Source organism: Cervus elaphus, chromosome 21, assembly GCF_910594005.1.
Source record: "Cervus elaphus chromosome 21, mCerEla1.1, whole genome shotgun sequence".
Taxonomy (NCBI): Eukaryota; Metazoa; Chordata; class Mammalia; order Artiodactyla; family Cervidae; genus Cervus; species Cervus elaphus.
The window spans coordinates 82,226,850-82,248,690 of record NC_057835.1 but is presented as its reverse complement, the minus strand read 5'-3'; the positions used below and the strand labels follow the sequence as shown (position 1 = coordinate 82,248,690).

Sequence of the window (21,841 nt, the reverse complement as noted above, 5' to 3'; positions counted from 1 at the left end):
TTCGGAATAAAGAAAGCCACAGGAAGCATTTGGGGTGACGTGGGGGGTGGGGAGATAGGTCAGAAGCAGAGAGCATATATTCCGCTAGGACTGGAAGAACATCTGTCCCTGGGGCCTGGGGCAGGCGTAGACACATCTCCCAAGACCCGGCACAAAGATGTCCTGCCTTTAAAGGTGGTGTCCCGCACTCGGGTTATCCTGACATTTCACTTGGGATTCACGGGCCAGCCTTTCCCTTGTGACTTTCGGGGAACCCGAGGTTTCTGAGTCCACCTGGGCGTCCAGGCGGAGAGGAGAGACAGGTAAGACCTGGGCGAGAGGAGGAAGCGAGGCTTGAATCTAGACTCGGCTGGGGTTCGGACCAAGGGGCGATCCGGCAGAGGGTGTGAGGGGGGTTTGGGACTATCCGGGGGGAACCGGCGCGGCACAGCCAGACCGCGCGACGCGGCGCTCGCCCGACGTAGGGGGGTGTCCGGGGCGGCGTGGGGTACCCGGGGCGGGGCGGGGTCCCCGGGGCGCTGTGGGCGTCCTCGGGGCGGGGTCCCGGAGGAGGCACGGGGCCCCCGGGGCAGGGTGGGGGTCCTCGGGGCGGGGCAGGGAGAGGAGAGGGCCAGGGCTGCGTGGGGTTCCCGGGGCTGCGTGGGGTCTCAGGGGCGGCGCGCGCGCGGGGGCGTGGGGGGGAGGGGGAGCCGGTGGCGGGACAGGTGAGCGGCCGCGGGTCCCGCCCGTCCCCGCCCGTCCTACAGCCGTCCCGCCCCCTCGGTCGGGGTTTTGCAGCTGGCTCTTTCCTCCCCTCTCCTCCCCTCCCGTTCCGTCTCTCCTTTTAGGTCGCTCCACCCCGCCCAGATCTGGCCGGGGGCCGGCCCGAGCGCGGCCGCCAGCTCGCGCGGAGCGGCTCGGCTAGTCCGGAGCGGAACCGCGTCCTTCCGGAGGCGCGCTCGTCGCTCCCTGCGCGGCCCTCCCCGCGTCCCCCCGGCGCGCTCGTCGCTCCCCGCGCGGCCCCCCGCACTTTGCCCCGCGGGCGCGCGTTGGGGAATGCCGGAAAGATGGCGGTAGCTGCTGGGCCGGCCGGCGGGGGCGGCCGCGCGCCGCGCAGCGGGCTGCTGGAAGTTCTGGTGCGGGACCGCTGGCACAAAGTTCTGGTGAACTTGAGCGAGGACGCCCTGCTGCTGAGCTGCGAGGACGGCGCGGCCAACGGCCTCGGGGCGGCCGCCGGAGGCTCGTCCCACCGGGGCGCGGGGCCCGCGGAGGCGGCCGCCGGGGTCCGTACCGCCTTCACCGACCCGCCCGAACGGGTGCCTGAGGCCGTGTGCAGCCAGAAGCGCGGCGTGAAGGTGCTGAAGCAGGAGCTGGGCGGGCTGGGCATCAGCATCAAGGGCGGTAAGGAGAACAAGATGCCCATCCTCATCAGCAAGATCTTCAAGGGGCTGGCGGCCGACCAGACCCAGGCGCTCTACGTGGGCGACGCCATCCTCTCCGTGAACGGCGCCGACCTGCGCGACGCCACCCACGACGAGGCAGTGCAGGCGCTGAAGCGCGCGGGCCGCGAGGTGCTGCTGGAAGGTGAGCGGCCGGCGCGGGGCAGGCGGGGAGCGCCCCAACACCTCACCCCACCACCCCGCCCCGTCCGCCCACCCCCCCCCCAAGGGGCCATCGCGGGGCGCGCGGCTCGGGGTGCGCCCCCAACACCCCCCAACCCCTCTCCACCCCCCACCCCACCCCCCGTCCGCACGGCCCCCGGGAGCAATCGCGGGGCGCGTGGCTCTGGGTGCGCCCCCCCCGCCGCGCGCCTGCAGCCGCTCTCCGGAGGCCGCAGCGCGCGGAGTTGTGACAACTTCTACCCTCCTGGGGGCAACTCGTCTCCACCCCAGGGTCGTCCCGGGCGTTGACCTGGCAGTGCTGGAGGGAAGGGTCGGGCTAGCGAGCTTTCTTGAGCCCCTACCCAGTGCTCCGCAGAGGACCGGGGGCGTCCTGCACGTTGCCGCGTTTTCATCCGCGCGAAATCCCGGTGTCGTGTAGGGGCTGCAGGTGAAGCTGGCGGTGAGGGGTTCACGGCCACGTTACGGAGTCGGCTCACCGAGTGATCGCGACTCTGACAGTTTTCTGCTCTATTTTCTCTCAGAAGCCTGGGCACCCTGGCGTAAAAGAGGCGGTGGGGGTTTGAGTCCCACAGGGGCCGGAGAGGGGGCCACGTGTGAATGCCAATACTTTCACCACCCTTCCCGGCTTCCCTCCTTCCAAATTGGAAACGGGGCTTCTGGTTAGTCGTGCCAAGGGCTGGGAAGTGTGCTGCAGCTTTACGCAAAAGTTTGCTTCTGCTGCCAGGTGCCTGGCCGGTCGGTCTGGATTCCAGGTCGCTCTGGGTGGAGGGCTGCTGGAGTGTTTTTTCCTGCCTGAGTTTTCCCCATGTTTCCCCTGCACCCACTCGGAGTGGTGTGGAAACAGCTTTAGATGTGTAAACAGTTTCCCCTGCTCGTGAAGTGTCTTAGCACCTCCTGTCTTGAGACCTGAGGTCCCCGATCCCCCGGTTACAGAGTGTGAGTAGAATGGTCTGCGGCGTGTGTCCTGGTGTGGCTGTGTGTCCGTCTGTGCGGAAGAGGGGCGGTAGGGGCGCTGAGGGGGTGGACGTCTTTCCCGCTGCAGCTGCGCTCGCGTCTCTCCCTCCGTGTCCCTGTCTGCCGCTCAGCTGCGGAGTACATACCTCTTTGTGTGAAATATAAGTGTCTGTTTAGCCAGCTGCCCCCACACTGTAGATTGAGTTGTCTGGGGTCTTTTATTTGATTATGGGTCCTCTCCCTTGAGCTCCATGTCATGCCTGCTGAGTAAATGAATAAATGAAACCATGGCCATTGATACAGAATGTTTCAACTGAGACCTTGTAAACTGGTGGTTGATTTAAGTCCTAAATTAAGAACTTGAGTCAATTTCCTGCTCATCAGTTGCGGTGCGGCCTGTGAAACCGAGAAAGTTTGAAGTTTGGAAACCAACTGCTCTTCCCTCTAACAGCCGATGCAACTCTGATCGATGGTGGCCCGCCTCCTGGCCTGGAATACAGAAGGTTCCCCCCACCCCTTATTTGTCTAGAGTATTTGTGATGTCTTCATATTTAATTGCTACCGGGGATCCAGAAAGTATAAGGCTATTTGCTTTGGCTTGATGATTAACATAAGTAAACAGAAAAAAGTTTCTTGATTCAAGTGTGTGTTGGCTTGTGTGACAAAGGGCAGGTGGAATCTGGAGCAAGTGTAGTTTGGACTATAAACGGCTGGACACCTGCTTGGCTTGCAGTGTTACTGCAGAATATCAGGGGGTCGTTTCTATTTCAGGCACTGCCCTTGATTATGTCTTTTGTTTTAGTCCCCCTCCATTTCAATTTAGTGAATAGTGACTTAGCAAAGAAATAAATAAAAAAATCTACCTCACCCCGAAAGAGGAAGAGAATATGACTCCAGGAGTTAAAAATAAATTTAGTCAAGAAAATAATTCAAGCAGTTGTCACTGAAAAGTGAGTTTTATAAAAACCTCTATATGTAACAGTCTTAGGACAGATTGTTGTGTGTTCCAGGCAGGAGCTTTAGGGGAAGACTGTAGGCTTCAGACTGTGGGCACAGACAAGACCCACCTGGGCTTTGGGCAGCAGTCTTGTTCTAAGCCTGAGTGTTCAGAAATCAGCTGCTATTAAGATAAACCAGAAACCCCCTTACCACCAAAACAGTATCTCTTCTTCTGAGAGTATTGATCCTGAATGAGGTGGGCATGGTCATGTATCATCAAATCCAGTAGCACATAACTTCTCTCTTGTAGCTTGGCTAGCACTAGGACAGGGTTCCCAGCTTAAGGGACTTGCCAGAACCACCGGAAGGGCTTTTAAAACTCACCTGTGCACTGCTCCTGCACAGAAATGCAATCTGATTCCAGAATTTCTATGTAGGAAAGACTGTGCCGATGTAATCTAGTTGGATGAGAGGGCTAAGGGAGCTGCATTAAATATATATTTATATGGCAAAGACTTTTTTTTTTTTTTAACTTAGTTTGCTTTTTCTGGTCTGTTTTTTGAGGGAGCAGATGGAGACTAGTTGAGTTCTTCAACCAATGCCAATACGACTGCTCATTTCATGACATGTGCCCCCTAGTGGAAGTTCACTGCCTCAACTAATGGTGTGTGTGTATGCCTTGCCCATTCATGTCGACTCTGCAACCCCATGGACTGTAGCCCCCCAGGCTCCTCTGTCCATCTACTAATGGTACATCTTCTGAAATGAAGCCCAGCAAATTTCAGTGCCTGTATTCTAGTCTTAGATTATATCGTAGAAGGATCTTAACCTCCCCGAGCCTCAGTGTCTTCTGAAAAATGAGAATAAATAAATGCTTATTTACTGGGCTGCTGTAAGGAAGAGCACTCTGAGAATTTTCTTAAAGGGAACTGGGGGCATATATCAAATGCCTGCTGTGCTTAGTTATTTTTATAATTCAAATGAAGATGAAACTGTCCCTTGCTAAGGAACAGACTTTTCCTATTCCTCTACTAGAGTTTATATTTTTAAATTTTTGTTTTTATTTATTTTTTTCTTGTACTATAGAACTGTAACGTTAGGAGACCATTGCTGTGGGCGAAAGGAATCACAGCAACAGCTCATATCTCTTGAGGACTTAATATATGCAGGGCTGCATTTGTTATATTTGTTACCTATGTTGCTGTTACTCTTTGAGTAACTCTTTGAGGCTAGTGCTACTGTTGCTAATTTTACTGAATGGAAACTGAAGTTGATAAACAACAGGTTATTTGCTTCAACTAACAGAAGATATGCGGGTCTGTCAGACTTAAAAGCTTGAGGTGAGACTGATACTGACTTCTGCTCCAGCTGTCTGCTTGAGTCAGTGGAAGCGTCATCAGTTACCGGACTCAAGATGCTCTTTGCGCTCCTCGCGTGCTGACATCAGGCAGCAGCCTGGAACCGGAAACAGTCATTGTGCAGCCACCTGGAGGGAGAGGTGGGAATGGACACTGAGCCCCAACTTAATCACCGAGTGTCTGGCTGTCCAGAGGGAGCTGCCGTGATATGGCCCAAATTTGCAATGCGATGGAGGCTCCATTGTTGGACACATGGTGAGCGAAGACTAAACTGCAATTCAGACTTTAAATAGTGAATAAACTATGCCAGTTAAGTCAGTGTCAAACCAAACCTGCATCAAAGTTAAGATCAGAAATCTTCACACTAGAGACTCATTTCCCATTTTAGGGAGTGGAGAACAGGGACCCTGCATTCAGCGGTGCAGATATTGTGCCCCATAACTCCAGGGGTGCACCCTCTGTAATAGGGCAGGGCACGCCTGCACAAATGCCTTTGGAAGCTTTGGGTAGGGGACGGGGAGTGGGGGAGTTTTTGCCCTTATATTAATAGTAAAATCATAATTTGAACTATATCAACCTTTTTGTACCTGAAGTGACAATAAAGTCAGTTTCTTCAGAAGTTGTTGAGATCAAGGAGTGCAGGGTGTTCTGAGAGTGGAGGGGTGGACAGAATTATCCTTGAGTACAAAAGTCTCCCATGGAACTGGACTCGAAAAATGGAGACTCATGCGAGAAGGTCAGAAACGGTTGTTGACATTCACCCTGTCCCTCAAAGCTCCTTCCTTAGTACCACCCAAGAATGCTTGGTGTGGAGAGTCTGAAATGTCACTTTTACAACCACTTTCTCCAGTGCTTGGGGGGTGGGGGGGCAGTGGGGGCTGCAGGGGAAGGGTAGTGAGTTTGCTGGCATATGACCTCAGAACTGGATGAGAATTTGAACTTCAAAGGGCATTATAGGCTGCCGCGGTGTTTGCCCATGGGAAGGGAAGCTGAATCCCTCTTGGGCTAGGGGAAGGCCGGTGCCTCAGCCCAAAAAAGAGTTTGGCCATCAGCTGTAGCTGAGTGTGAGTGGGAAGAATGTACCCTTTAGACTTTCCTGAGGGGCAGGAGTGAGAAAAGACGAGAGGATCGAGCAGGGTCAAGGCTTGTAGGGCTTGTTAGAGTTGGATTTCATTCTGAGGGTGAAGTGTTTGAGGCAGGGAAATGTCACACTTGGTTTCACATTTCCAGAAGCTCACTCCCTCAAGCATGCTTCTAGCGTAAGTTGGTGAGACTTGTGAGGTGAGTGGCCCCCTGCACCCACCCAGCCGCCCTGGGGTGCAGGCACCTGATCCTGAATTCTACTTGGGGGCACCTCCCTGAGCAGGACTTAGGTTTGTAGAGGGGCTTCACATGCATTATGATTTTGTCACCAGGTCACCCCTTTGTGGATGAGTGGACAGGTGTTATAATTCCCCTTTTGTACAGGAGGAAACGGAAATGCCAGGGTTGGGTGACTGGTCCCAGGTTACCTTGTCAGTGATGGAGCTGGAAATCAGGTTATCCAACCCTCCGTCAACTTTTCTGATGCACACTGACACCAACCCAAGACATCATGCAGGGACTGGGAGAAGCCTGAGAGGAGTAAGACGTGGCTTCTCCTTGCAGCAAGCAGGGAGGTAGGGCATTTAAGGCTGATTGTGCAGTACTTGGAGGGCTTCCCAGGTGGTGCTAATGGTAAAGAATCCCCCTGTCAATGCAGGAGATATAAGAAACTCGCGTTTGATCTCTGAGTCAGGAAGACCCCCTGGAGGAGGGCATGACAACCCACTCCAGTATTCTTGCCTGGAGAAGCCCATGGACAGAGGAGTCTGGTGGGCTACCGCCCATAGGGTTGCAGAGTCAGACACAACTGAAGCAACTTAACATGCATGCATGTGTGAAGTAGTGGGGATTAGTAAGACAGACAGGGTGGTTTTTACCCCAGCATATAAAGCAATAGTACCTGGTATACATTGGGCTTACCAGGTAGCCAATGCAGAAGACAGAAGAGACTCAGGTTCAATCTCTGGGCCGGGAAGATGCCCTGGAGGAGGAAACAGCAACCCCCTCCAGTATTCTTGCCTGGAGAATCCCATGGACAGAGGAGCCTGGTGGGCTCCAGTCCATGGGGTCACAAAGAATTGGAACGACTGAGTGACTGAGCATTCATGCATGCACCTGGCATACATTAAGCTGTTAAAATGTGTTAGGGAGGGGAACAAAATGGCAGGACAGGCAGAAGGAAGGAGGGGAAGAGAGAAAGAATTTGGGGACTTATCAATGACCCTTTTTTACGACTCCCATCCTCCAGCACTCATGCTGTTAGACTACGGAGATAAACATTTGGCATCTGGTAAGGAAACCATACCTTTCCCTGTAGAGAAGACGAATGAAGAAGGGACTTTTTAAACCCAGGAAGCACTTACTTAGCATAGACCAGTCTTGAAAGACAGTTGACAAAAGAGGAGCCAGACATGATTTTAAAAGTGATGGGAAAGGGTAATTATCCTTTTCATGCTATATTTAGAACCACTTTGCCTTTGCCCCCCTGTGGCTGAGCGACCTCCATGTCCAAATAAGTAAGAAGGCTTTCTACCAAAAGAGATGAAAACTGTCTGCTTAGATATTTTAATTGTTTCTTTTTTAAGCTTATGTATCAGTCTGAGAATTCAGACCATGTTCCTTAAGTGAAGCTGATCTTTTAGTTCCTTCTTTCTGCGGGCGGGGGGTTGCTCTTCTCATTTAGTGGTGCATTTTAATACATACCATGGAGTATGTATGAAAAACAACTCATTGCATAGGGTCTACATATATGAAACACATCTAACCAAGGCTACCAGTGGTCTGTGTGGAGGGGAAGTTCTTCTCTAGCAGCCTGTGGCCTACTGAGAATTCTACTTCAGATGATGCTTTTCAAAGCAGTTAATGTTAAAGAAAAGCCAGACTTTCCCCCCACATTTATAATGTGTTTTATATACCAAACCTCATTACCCACTTCACTGGCTTTGATCTATAATAGCACTTGCCTTTAGCTCTGGCCTGCAGAGTGAGACTTATGGGAAAATATGTAATGTGCACCATGAAATAAATGTCCTAACAGACCCACGCAAATGAGCCCCATCCCCAAGACGAAATAGACAAGATGGAAAAGTTCATGAATAATAGTGGTTATCATGGAAATTAAAAGGATGACCCATACTTCAGCTCAGTACTTTTTAAAACTGCTTCTCCTCCCTGTGGACTGAAGTGTCAGCTTGTGCATAAATGCAAGAGGCTGTGACTAAAATTTAACAATTGCTGAGGGTGGCTGCAGGTGACATATCCAGTTTGTTTGCATTGCTGTTCAGACTGCCCTTGTTTCTTCCTGTTGCAACTTTTTTTTTTTTCTCAAAGAGGTAAAAAGCAGTGGTTTAGAGAGTAGGCTTTAGATGTATTCTGTCTAGGCTTAAATTTGCATGCTACTGCTTTCTAGTTTGTGATCTTGTGCAAGGTATTTAATGACAAGCCTCAGTTTCTAATTAAGTAGGTTCATCGTGAGGAGTAGAGTGATTGTGTGTGTGAAGTAGTTAGCTCATTGCCTGGAACGTAGTCTCCACTAAATGATGACTGACCATACAGTATGTCAGATCTCATGCTTAGCCCCGTCTTGTTTTTGGATAGAGGGTTCAATCATAGGTCCCATAATGCAGGCACGGGGGACAGTTTGGGATTTACCACTCGAGGAAACTGGCTGATGTAAGAGATGGCCTAGCAGAGTTTGTTTGCCATGTGGGGGTGAGTTATGATCCCACAAGAGTGTATTTCATTGATGATTTTTAGTCGAATCAGATACTTTCCTTTGACCAAACCACAGCGTAGGCTGCTGTGGTTTTTAGTGGAAAAATGTGAACTGTGTCTTAAAATGCTGATATGCAGGAACATGCAGAAAAGTGTTTTGTGAAAGGATAGTGGGCAAATAAAGATTTAACCAACAAAGCAAAATTCAAAACTCTTTTAAAATTTTTCTAGTAATTATAGAAATGCCAAGATCTTATTAGCCCAAAGAAACCCAAGTGTTTTTATTTAAATGTGTGAAATATATAACTGTCACTAAATAAAAATACACTTTAGTGGGGTTTTTTTTGCTATTTAGTACTGAGTTTTGTGGAATCCAAGAGACCATCAGGTGGAAGATAAACTTAGTGTCCTCAGGAAAGAAGAAACAAAGAAGGGGGTCTCACGGGAGCCTGCCTGAAACTGGGCACCAGAGTGTGAGCCTTCAGCGCAGGGCTAGGTGAGGATTAAGCCACCACGTAGGTAGGGACAACAAAGGAACTTACCTCAAACTTGGTACTGCTGGAAAGAAGGAAAAATGCATCCCCTGTGATTGTGATTGCAAGTTTTGTTGTTGTTGTTTAGTCACTAAGTCATATCCAGTTCTTTGTGACTGCATGGACTATATAGCCCACCAGGCTCCTCTGTCCATGGGATCTCCCAGGCAAGAAGACTGCAGTGGGTGGCCATGCCCTCCTCCAGGGGATCCTCCCAACACAGGGATTGAACCTGCATCTCTGGCATTGGCAGGCAGATTGTTTACTGCTGAACCACTAGGGAAGCCCTGAATTGCAAGTTGGTTCTAATAAATATTTAGATCTGAATTTAGAATGTCAGTGTGAATGTTAACAAGTACTTAGGCAGATAATCTAAAGTGTCCTCAGATTGGGAGGGCCCTCGATGAATGAGAGGAAAAATTATAAATACTCTGTGTAAGAACTTGCTTTCCATCCAGGCCTTCAGAAACTTTAAGGCCATTCCCTAATTCAGAGATGATCAAATATGAAGGAAAAAAAAAAAAAACGGGCAGTTTGAATTGGTGAGTTATGGTGTAAAATAGTTACACAGCTCGTTATTAAAGCCGTTTTCTGGTACTTTCCTGGTGGTCCAGTGGCTGAGAACCCACCGTCCAGCGCAGCGGATGTGGGTCCACTCGATCCCTGGTCGGGGGCTCCGCGCTGCCAGTGCGGCCGCTGAAGAGGCCCCGTGAGCCCCTGCAGCTGGAGGAGCCCCGGCGCTGCTGTGAGAGAGAGCTTGCAGCTGCGGCAGGAGCCCCGTGCACCCAAAGCAAAAACAAAGAGAGAAAATCGTTTGTCTTAGGAGGCTTAGTAAGATGGGACCTTGTTGGTAGATTGAAGCAAAAATCTATAGAGGAATGAAATGAAATTCCCGCTCTTCTAAAATGGAACAGCCTGGAGGGGGAGACAGGGGTAGAATAATAAACTGCATTTATATAAATTACAGATAAGTTCTATAATCATATAAATTACAAAGGAGGAAATCTTGTAACAGAACTTATGGAATATCTGAAGGTACTAAGTCTACATGAAGTGGAAAGGAGTGCTTCCCAGAAGAGGTGACTTGCCCAGTAGGACCACACAAGGAGACAGGAACGTAAAATACAGGAATTACGTGGCTCTTTGGGGCCCTGCACCTCATGCAGTTTCGTCTGCATAGAAGATCAAGTTAATGGCTTTTCTTTTTTGCTTGTGATATCCACATATCATCCTCTGTTCTCTACTTCATCTTTAGATTTTTCTAAATTAAAATAATTTATGTTTATAGCATTCCTTCCCCTACCCTCCCTCATATCTTCTCTCCTGTTCCCCAGAATATTAGAATATATTGCAATATAGGCAAGTTATTTAGACTATCCTAATAACAGTATGGGCAGATTATTTAGAATACTGGAATGCATATTTTTATTAGTATTAGTATTTATTTTTAGTATTAGTATTATTTTAGTATTAGTATTAATATTTATTAGTATTCATACTAGAATACATATTCTAATATTCTGTATAATATGGCTATACTGCTATTTCTTGCTATATCAAATTTAGCCATTACTGACTAAATTGCTTTATGTATATAAAATTATAATGATGTCAGTATTGCTCCATTTTCCAGTTAAGTAGTATTCTATGATCAGGATTCTTGCAGTTATTAATACTAACAGTTTTCCTCTTTTTTTTTTTCCCATTTGCTTTGTTTTCTTATGCCTAGCTCAATTTTTATTTTCCAAATGCAGCAATAACGCGTCAGATTTCTAGCAGTAATTTTTTCAAATGTTCACACATATCAAATAATGCACCCATTCTGTTTGTTTTTCTCCTGGAGCCCTGCTGCTCTGGACCGGCTCTGTCTTGGCTGTCCTTGGCTTTCTCCTGTGTCTGCTTTCCTGATCAAACGTCACCTCCATGTTTTGTTTACTCCCTACTTTCGTTGGAGCACATCCTTCAGTGGCTTTCTGAGAAAGAGTGTCTGGGAAGCCGATGTGTGATAATATCTTTGGTTTCTTTTCTCACCAGTCTTACGCCATTCTCTTTCTTTCACATGTGAACTATTTCTTTCCTCTGGAAAGTCTTAATACTTCTTTTTTATCTGATAGTCTCAGTTGTGTAGAGTAACTTGACAAGGTGTGAGGCTTTTGGTAATCATTTTTCTAAGCACTTAACGGACACCAATAGACCAGATCAGTAGTTCCCAAAATGTACAAGGTTCCATAGGGTGCGCCAGTGAACTCAGCAGGACACCATGTGGAACATTTTAAAGTTTCAAGGAAAGCAGCAGCATCTGTTGTACAGCAGGCAGACCGCTAAAGGGAGTTTCAATGTTAAACTGCTACATTCCTTCAGTGATATCAATATCTTTGCAAAGATGGATTTTCTGCAATTGCTATGATAAGAAATTAAGAAATTTCTTAATTTAAGAAATTTAATTTAAGAAATTAAATTTAAATTAAAATAAGTGCTAAGTGAAAGTAGTGTGAAACAGAAAATGGAGGCAGCAGTATCCAATATGATTTCAAGGCTTGAGAAGTTGTATAGTGCCCAACAAACGCTAATTTTTCAGGACATAAAGATGTACTAGGGGCTCCCCTGATGGTTCAGATGGTAAAGAATCTACCTGCAATGCAGGAGATCTGGATTCAATCCCTAGGTGGGGAAGATCTCTCAGAGAAGGGGATGACTACCCAGTCCAGTATTCTTGCCTGGAGAATCCCATGGACAGAGGATCCTGGCAGGCTGCAGTCCATGGGGTCACAAACAATCAGACATGACTGAGCAACTCACCCTTTCATTTTTTTTCAAAGATGTACTATGTTGTTAGGACTTAGCTACTTACTAAATCGAATTGTTAGGTATTTCTTTGTGCCTGGGGATGTCATGAAGAAAAATAACTAAGACATTTAGGGGGCCATTTACTGAATAGATTGGGACCTGTGGTCTGAAGGCTGCTTTGCTTCAGTTCTAGAACGCATTACTGTGTTATTCCTTTGGCAGCTTCTCTCCTCTTGTTACTGCTCTCGGGGTGCAGATCCTGGTGCTGGATACAGGACCCTCTGTACTGACCCAGTAAGAAGCTAATCTTTGTTGTTACTTTTCTTTCTGACTGCCATTCTCTGTTGTGTTTGTTCATTTTCAGGGGCAGTTACTAGATTTGTATCTACAACTCTTGTATTGAATCTTTAGAAATCTTATCTGTTCTGTTGTTAAGTTCCAGAACATTTTCTTGGTCTCATTGTTCATTCTTTTTTTAATATATGTATATAGCATCCTCTTGTTTTATGGATGCAGTGACTTGGCTGTTCTCTATGAATCTGTGAATAATGGTTTTTTGAAGATATATTTTTGCACCATTATTGACTCTAATCTCTCTATGTACCTTTCTGTCCACTTCATTTTCCAGTGTATCATTCGTATCTGATAGTGTCACATATTTCGAGTTTTGTTTCATTTTTGTGTTCCCTAGAAGCAGAACCTCAGATGAGTATCTCAGTATAAGAATTTTATTTGGGATAGAACCCCAGAAAACGCTGGTAGCAGAGCGGGAATGTAAGATGATGATGGAAATGAACCCATAAAGACCCCACGGTGAGCACTTAGCCACTCTGAAATGCATCAGGTCCCATGAGAGGTGAGGAAGGGAGTAAAACTTCTTTTACCAACTCATCTTTTCATTTAGGTTGGCTGCTGGGGGTGTTACCTTGCTGATACTCTTGCTGGTGTCTCTGTGAGGGTCACCAGCGTGTGTGTGCTAAGCTGCTTCAGTCCTGTCCAACTCCTTGCGACCCCATGGACTGCGGCCTGCCAGTCTCCTCTGTGCATGGGATTCTCCAGGCAAGAATGCTGGAGAGGATAGCCATTCCCTACTCCAGGGGGAGGGTCACCAGTACCTCCTGCCCAGAAGATGCCATCCAGGCAGAGAACTGCAAGTATTCACTCTAGGTGCCATTCACTGCTTTGGAGAAGGCATGGTATATCAACTTGGGCTTCATTGGAGTCTCATTTCCTGATTTAAAGTGTTCAGAAGAAAGCATGATGGAAGATTTCCATCCCAAATCTCTTGGAAAGGCTGGTTCAGACACAACCAAGATTGAGTACATTACACCCAGGAAACCCTGTGAGGCAGACTTGGCCACCTTCACCTGGTCTTTCATTTCTGTGAGCGTGAGGTTAACGGAGAGACTTGCAGTTCTACTTAGTTGACTGCACAGTCTCTGCAAGTAGGTTGTGCACAAGTTAGATCAGTTGAACCAAAAGGGAGCGTTGCATTTCTCACCGTCAGTGCCATTGATATTTTGGACTAGATCAGTCCTTTGTAACATAGGATGTTTGGCAGCACCTCTGGCCTCTACCCACTGGATGCAGGTGGCATCCTCTGTCCCTACTTGTAATAACAAAATGTCTCCAGACATCACCCAGTGTCCCCTGGAGGGCAAAATCGGCACTGGTGTACAGCCTAACACTGGTTCTCAAACTTGGCCATGTGTTAGAGACATTTGCTTGTGGACTTAGTCAATCATTCCAACTCTTTGTGCAGGGACTGTAGCCCCCCCAGGCTCCTCTGTTCATGGGATTTTTTTTTCCAGGCGAGAATTCTGGAGTAGGGTGCCATTTCCCCCTCCAGGGGATCTTCCCAACCCAGGGATCGAACTCATGTCTCCTGCATCTCTTGCATTGGCAGGGTTTTTGTTTGTTTTTTTTTTTTTTAACTGTGGAACCACATAGGAAGCCCAATGTTAGAGACACTTAGGAAGCTTTAAAAATCCTCATGTCTGGATCCCTCCCTAAGGGATCCTGATTTTAATTAGTCAGAGATTTATTCTGGGTATTAGTCAGTTTACAGGCTCCCTGGGTGATTTTAATGTACATTCAGGGCTGAGAACCACTGGCCAAAAACCTGCTCATTAACTGCAAAGTAGTGAACAGAGTCTGAAATAGCCAGGAGCGGTGGAGTTCATGGTGAACTGGGCTAATCGGATTCATCTTAAGGTGGGCAGCTGAGGCGCTTATGCAGTGTGGAAGACTTCTCTTTTCTGTTTTGTCTCTGGATCTTGTGGGTTGATTTTCGTTTATTTACACTTTAGAGTACACAGATGGCGTGAACATCATACCCTTCTTTTGATCTACCGCTCCTGTTATGGTGACAAAGGAACTGTTGAATCTCAGAGTGACAGACCAAGGTAGACTCTGCACTGGCAAAGTGGACAGACCCGGCGTGTGGCCTTGGACGACGGCCTCCCCTGTCTAGCGCCCAGTTCTCCCCTCGCTCACCTGGGGTGGCAGCGGCGCTTTATGGGGCTGACATGAGAACTGAAATAGTGAATATAGAACTGAATACAGTATTTAGCTCTGTGTTTGTACCAAAGTACCAAAGGGTGTTGGTTATTATTGTATTTGTTCTCCCGCACTAGACTCAATGATCGTGAGAGATCAGGTCTTATCCCCCATAAAGAATTCAGTGGGCTGAACAGCACTGCCTCATTGACAGCTGTCTGCTGGTCGTGAGCCATGGCCCTAACTTGGCAGGATGGGGTAAAACTGAGGACACGCAGCTTTGGTGAGATTCATAGATTGCTCAGTGAGGTACCCTGTTGGTGGTGGTGTTTAGTCGTTAAGTCGTGTCTGACTCTTTTGCGACCCCGTGGACTGTAGCCCACCAGGCTCCTCTGTCCATGGGATTTCCCAGGCAGGAATACTGGAGTGCGTTGCCATTTCCTTCTCCAGAGGATCTTCCTGACCTAGGGATCGAACCTGTGTCTCCAGCGTTGGCAGGCGGATTCTCCACCACTGAGCCATGGGAGAAGCCCAAATAATGAACATGTGCTGGATCTTCAACGATTCAGCAATGTCTCCATGTAGGTCTTCATTGTATCAATACCTGCTTGAAAGAGGAACTTAATTAACAAACCCAGGTGCTCTATGCTGATCCGTCTAACACTTGGGAAACAGAATTTTGAAATGGATTTAGTGGTTTTCAAGTTTTTGAATTCTACAGTTTTTATGTGAGTACTTTTCATTTTCAATTATAGGTGTCCCAGAATCATTATTTCTCGTTCTTCCAGAAAATGTACTCTCCACAAATTTATCTTTGCCTCAGTAATTATGAAATGACTGGAGACTGTGTCCCCAGTATGCTAATCAGCCTGTATTTGTCAGAGGAAAAAATGAATATAACTTTATAACTGTTTCAAGTCCTGAATTAAGTTATATATTCTTTGAAAATATCCATAAGGCCTGGAAGGATGATCTGAAACAATTTTAAAGGATGAATCTCAGACACTGATTTATAAAATACATTCTCAGCTACCTAATGTTTTAAGATATATTCATGTTTGTACATGTGTGGGCATCCTTTGGGAAGATGGAAAGTTTCGCTGGTACAGCTGTAGAGGAGGAACGTACCTAGAAAGCGCACCTGACACAGAGCGGCAGCTTTGCTGAGTGAGTGTTATGGATAGTAAGCGCTGCACGCGTGATGGGGAGGAATCCTGCAAGCGGGGGACAGTACGGCATGCTCTTGCAGAGCCAAAGCCTGAGCTGGACACAGAAAGAGTTCGTTCTTGTCCGCCGCTGCCTGCTTCCAGCCTCAGGGAAGCCACGTCCCCGCTGCAGTGCGGCTTCTCCGTCTCCGAGGCCCCCGAGGCCCAGGCGGGAATAGTGAGACCCCTGGGGCCATCCCAGCCCCGGCGAGCCTCCTGCCCCCGCTTCACAAGTTCCCTCTGTCAGGTTTCCTGTCCACACTGGTCTCCTTGATTTTTGGCTCTCCTCTCCAGTATTGTTTTAACACATTTACAGATTCTACTGTTTGTTATGAGTTAAATATGTCCCCTCCCAATTCGAGTGTTGAGGTCCTTTCCCACAGTATTTTGGAAATAGGATCCTTGCCAGCGTAGTTAGTTAAGACAAGGTCATACTGGAGTAGGGGGGGCCCCTGGCTGTATCCTTATGCAGAGTGGGGGTTTGGAAACACACACACAAACACACACCCACAATGCCACGTGGCCAGTCAGTAACAGAACCGTGAGTCACTAGAGTAAACCAGCCAGGGGTGGGTCATTTAAAGATGGCTTTGTAAGGACGCACGAGAACCAGGAAGCTGCACAGAAGGTATGACTGTGGCCCTTCTCCAGCCTTTCTCAGGAGACGAGTGTACAGCTTGGAAGATGTGACTCCTTCCCTGAAACCTTTGCTCTTTATCCCCAGTGTCCCAGGGATCGGGATTACGAGCCTTCACTGAGACGTGGGGGTGAGGGGCAAGCTCTAAGAGCCCACAATCTAGAATCATCCCTGAATTACTGACTAAATTGCTGGTAAAAACCAGCACTACCAAATGTGAACTAAAGTAGTTATCATCTGAAAACTGAAGAATTGGCATCTTGAGGCAAATTAATAAGATTGTTATTAATAACAACCTCCTTTATATCTTTACCCTGATTTCTTCCTACAGCGTCATAGTATTGGGTTAGCCACAAAGTTCATTTGGGTTTTTTGTAAGGTATGGAAAAGGGTGAGCAAACTTTTTGGCCAATCTAATACTTACTTATTATATTCTTCAGTACAGTCGCCCCTCAGTATCCTTGGAAGATGGGTTCCAAGACCCCTGTGGACTCTGAAATTCACTGACGCTCATATTCATTATGTAAAGTGGGGTAGTGCAGTCAGCCCTTGGTAACTGCAGGTCCTATCTCTCTAGACATGGAGGGCAAATGTGTGCATGGTATGTGTGTGGGCTTCCCAGGTGGCGCTAGTGGTAGTAAAGAACCTGCCTGCCACTGCAGGAGACCTAACAGATACATGTTCGGTCCCTGGATTGGGAAGAGCTCCTGGAGGAGGGCATGGCAACCCACCGTAGTGTTCTTGCCTGGAGAAGCCCGTGGACAGGAGCCTGGCGGGCTACAGTCCCCGGGGTCAGACACGACTGAAGCAACTTGGCATGCATGCACCCATGTATGCATGTGTGTGAATATATGTAAATAGTGCATGTGCTACTGTGTATTGCTTCTTGGTTTCTTACCTGATTCCCCCTCTGGGAAGCTATATTCCAATGTTTAGAGGATTACTGGGAACTCAGTGGGCACTCAGTAACTACTACTTGAGTGAATGAATGAATGAGCAAATTGCTCTCTTTAAGTAACCTTTAGGTTAGTCAACTTGAAAGAAAGGCCTGACCCTCTGAGCTTTTTATGTGAAGGTCTGAAAAATTTCTGCTGTTGCAGACTATTCTGGGCTGGTGGGGGCTGAGAGCAGAGGTAGGAGGAATTTAGAGAGGGAAGGATCCTTTGTTCCAAGACTTTGCAGCATTCCATTCCTAGTTACTGAGTTGTGTCAGGCTTTAAGACGTTGTATGGTCTAACGAACTTCTCAGAGCCTCTCCAGCTTCTTGCTAACCAGTAGTGAAGTTAATCTTCTTAATATTGGATTCACCAACCGTTTCCTGTTCCCTCCAGTTGGTTTCATGAAGGGGAACAGAGGCACATGGGAAGAGAAGTTTCATTGCCTGGATCATACCCTATTATTGCCGTAACTAAACCAGTTGCAGGATATTTTCCCTTTCTGCGGCATTAAAAAAAAACATGATCGTGCTTGACCTACATTAAACATAAGTTGAAGCATATATTTATCTTTGAGAAAGACACTGTGAGCTAGTCACACTTAGGAAAGTTCTTTCATGTGCTTCAAATAAATATATAATGGCGGGGGAAAAAAGCCTAATAATTTTTTTGTTCCTTGGCAACAGCATTAAAATTCAGATTAAATCTTTGATTGCTAATGTGTTCTAGAATCTTGTAAATAGGATTTTTTTTAATCACCTTAGAAAATCTGTATTTGACTAGTTAAAACAATGTAGGGTTTGAAGTTAAATAGGCTGATTTGCAGTTGTACAACTCCCTGGACCGTCACTGCCTACATCTTCATAATTACAGTTATCAGAAGCCAAGTACTCTGGAAGAAAAAAAAATTTCTTTTGAACCGGAGTTGGTCCCTAAAGTGGAACACTTGATGGATCACCCTCGGGAACAGCGTTTCTCCCTGGGCACCCGGCGTCGTCTCTCTCAGGTCTCACTTGCCTTATCTTTTCAGCTGCATGATTAGAAGCAGTTACTGCAATCGCTGTGGGAAAATCCAGCAGGAGGTTATCATATTTAATGTTTCAGAAAGATTCCTTTTGAAGGCGATAACAGTATTTCCTAATCGCTGTGCCGTTGGGCAGGCACAGGTGTGTTGCATGCCGTTAAGTCACTCTCTCCTTAGGACAGAAGGTTGTTCTGTGAAAGTATTTGGCTCTGCTTCCACTCCTTTTTCCTCCCACTGCGTCTTTATGCCAGAGAAGGCACCTTTCCCACACTTACTCTCCACACCCAGCAAGGTGTTCTTTCAGAAATCCTGGGTGCTTTTTTTTTTTAACTCTTTCCATTCCAGTCGCATCTTCAAGCTCATGAGGCATGTTTCTTATTCAGTTCTGGTCCACAGGTACTGACTGAGCATCTCCTAAGTCCTAGCATGATCGCAGCTTCCAGAGGGGCTTACGGTCCCCTAGAGGGAGAGACCTACAGAACAGCCACGTTCTTCTCTTTTTTTCATTCGAGTTGATCTTGCACTGAATCAGGGAGAACCATGATGTAAACAAATAGCTCAAGTCTACTAATAAAAAGAGTGTGTTGCAATTGTAAAAAATTCCAACACACAAGATTCAATCAATTTTGGTTGCATTCAAAGCGTGAGTATTGAAGACAAGTGAGGGGGAGCAGAGTTTCTTCTTTATTGGAGTGGAGTTGCTCACACTGCTGTGTTGTGTCTGCTCTACTGCAGTGAGCCAGCCGTGTGTACACACGTCCCCTCTGTTCTGGATTTCCTTCCGTCCAGTCGCCGCAGAGCAGAGTCCCCTCTGCTGCACGGAGGCTCCCTTTGCTTGTCTGTTTCATGCACAGCAGTGTGTCTCAGTCCATCCCACGTCCCCCTTGGTATCCCTGAAGCAGAGGGCTTCTTGATGTGAGTTCGCTTTTTTTAAAACAAGCTAGCTTTTCATTTTAACTGCAAGACACAACCCTCAACCTTGGTCTGTCCTCAGAATCTGCTACAGTTTTAGCCTCATCCTACTTTGATCTTCCCTCATGAACACAAGGCTTTAGCTCAGTCTTGTTCTCGCCTGCTGAAAACACGGTGTCGTATAAGCTCTGCCGCAGGACTTGACAGAAGCAGGAGATTCGTCAGTATTTGGAGTATGAAGAAGAAAATTGACGCGAATGTAGATATTTTCCTCTTCCATTTCAATTTTAGACTTTTGAGAGGAAATCTGACTGGGATGGCTCGGGTCAGGTGTCTCCCCTTTGTCCAGATGGTTGTGTCCAGGAAATCTGGCTTCAAGGCCAGGTTCTCAGTGGGCAGGAGTTTGGAGGGTCTACTCTGGGAAAGGGGTCATGAGAATCACTTGCCACATGTCTGAACGCCTTAAGGAACAGAGTTCCTCAAAAGATTGTGGAAGATCAAGTGTCTGTGTGTACCCCAAGATTCACTGAAGCACTGTTTACAATAACCAGGACACGGAACAACCTAGATGTCCATTGGCAGACACAGGGATGAGAAAGCTGTGGTACATATTACTCAGTCATTAAAAAGAATGCATGTGAATTAGTTCTAATAAGGTGGATGAAACTGGTGCCTAATATACAGAGTGAAGTAAGTCAGAAAGAAAAACACCCATACAGTATATTAACACGTATATATGGAATTTAGAATAATGGTAACGATGACCCTATATGCAAGACAGCAAAAGAGACACAGATGTAAAGAACAGACTTTTGGACTCTGTGGGAGAAGGCAAGGGTGGGATGATTTGAAAGAATAGCATTGAAACATGTATATTACCATATGTGAAACAGATCGCCAGTCCAGGTTCGATGCATGAGACAGGGTGCTCAGGGCTGGTGCACTGAGATGACCCTGAGGGATGCGATGGGGAGGGAGGTGGGAGGGGGGTTCAGTCTGTACACCCGTGGCTGATTTATGTCAATGTATGGCAAAAACCACTACAGTATTGTAAAGCAATTAGTCTGCAATTAAATTTTAAAAAATAATTTATATCAAAAAGTGCTACACTCAAAAAAAAAAAAAAAGATCAAGTGTCTTGCAGGGACAGTAGGGAACAAGGAGTCTGTCGACTTCTCCTCTTTGCCCTTGAAGTTGGACAGTTGCCCTTGAAATTGAAGGACAGATCAGAATTGGACTTACAAAGAAAGTGATATTTTCAGGGGAAAGCTTTCTGTCTAGGCAAGTAGGAGGAGGAGAGAGTGTTTAAGAAAAGATTAAAGAGAAAGAGAAAACTTCTTTTTCCCATCAGTAAACATAACTCATTTTAGTTTATGCTTTGTTATGGGTATTGACATAATTTTTTCATTATCTCATTATGATATTGATTTATGGAATACACAAGACCAAGTCTGCATGGGTAACATTGCCCGTATTTTAAACGATGCATTCCAATTCCAAACAACGGTGTTATAAATTGAAGGAAAGGAACCCACTTTGGGGTTAGGATTCACCTATAATTGTTGAATGAGTCTGTGAAAAGTGAGTGAATGAGTAAGTATAAAACAGATAAACTGAGGGTCAGAGTGGGGATATTTGGAAAACCATCAGCTTTATATAATTTACTCTTGTAAGAAATATTTGCTGTGTTCTATCAGTTTGCTGCCAGAACATGTTTTCAAGATTAACCCAGAATAGCTGTCCCAAGTTGGACAGATTTGCAAAAGCTTTTTAGGCAAATGTGAAGTTGCATATTATGGGAGAACTATTGATCAGATAAACCAAGTAAAAGGAAAAATGTCCCCTTGTGAACTTCCTGTGAAGTGTCCTTGCTGTGAAGACCTGTCCAAGAAGAGTAGAGTAGAAATCGAAGGGGAGCTTGTCGTCCTTGCTCTTCTTTCTGAGTGGAAAGCAAAAGGTAAATAACATGGTCGAATGGAAAAGTAAATTGGATTTTAAATTTTTATATGTGTTTCCCCAGTCTGAGGTGCTCAGGCTTCATTCAACTGTACAGTTAAAATTGACAAGATCCCTCAAAATGTGACACAGCCACTTGAGGGGTGAACCTTTCAGTGTAGCTATTGAGTGGATGTGTCTCCATGTTTAGATGTAAGCGTATTTATTTATAATTTAAATTATTCTTACTTCCTTCAATCCTAAATCATCCTAGAGTATGTATGTATCTAGAGGAAGTAATGCTATGGTTAGTATTTTCCAATGTATTTGATAGAGGATTTAACAATAATTCCTCTCCAATATTCCTCTCCAATATTCCTCCAATTCCTCTCCACTCCAATATTCTTGCCTGGAGAATCCAATGGACAGAGGAGCCTGATGGGCTGCAGTCCATGGGGTCGCAAAGAGTCGGACATGACTGAATGACTAACACTTTCAGACTTTCAAATGTAAAGTGATTTTCTTATTTCAAATCTTTTTCCAATTAATTGTCATTTTTTAAAAAATTGTTAATTTATTTGTCCTTGCCGGGTCTTAGTTGAGGCACGCGGGTTCTTTTATTTTCCTTGCAGCACACCAGCTCTTTAATTGCGGAATGGGGAATCTTCAGTTGCGGAATGGGGGATCTTCAGGGAATGGGGCATTTTCAGTTGCAGAATGGGGA

General features: G+C 46.6%; 1 protein-coding gene across 1 annotated transcript in view; it reads left to right on the top strand.

Annotated features, from left to right (window-relative positions):
* The first annotated feature begins 678 nt into the window (after positions 1-678).
* Positions 679-21,841, top strand: part of SNTB1 (syntrophin beta 1) — a 238,777-nt gene continuing 217,614 nt past the window's right edge. The window contains exon 1 of the mRNA XM_043879133.1: positions 679-1,563. Within this exon, the coding sequence (XP_043735068.1) occupies positions 1,047-1,563 (517 nt within the window). The 5' untranslated portion in view covers positions 679-1,046. The remainder of the gene's footprint in view (positions 1,564-21,841) is intronic.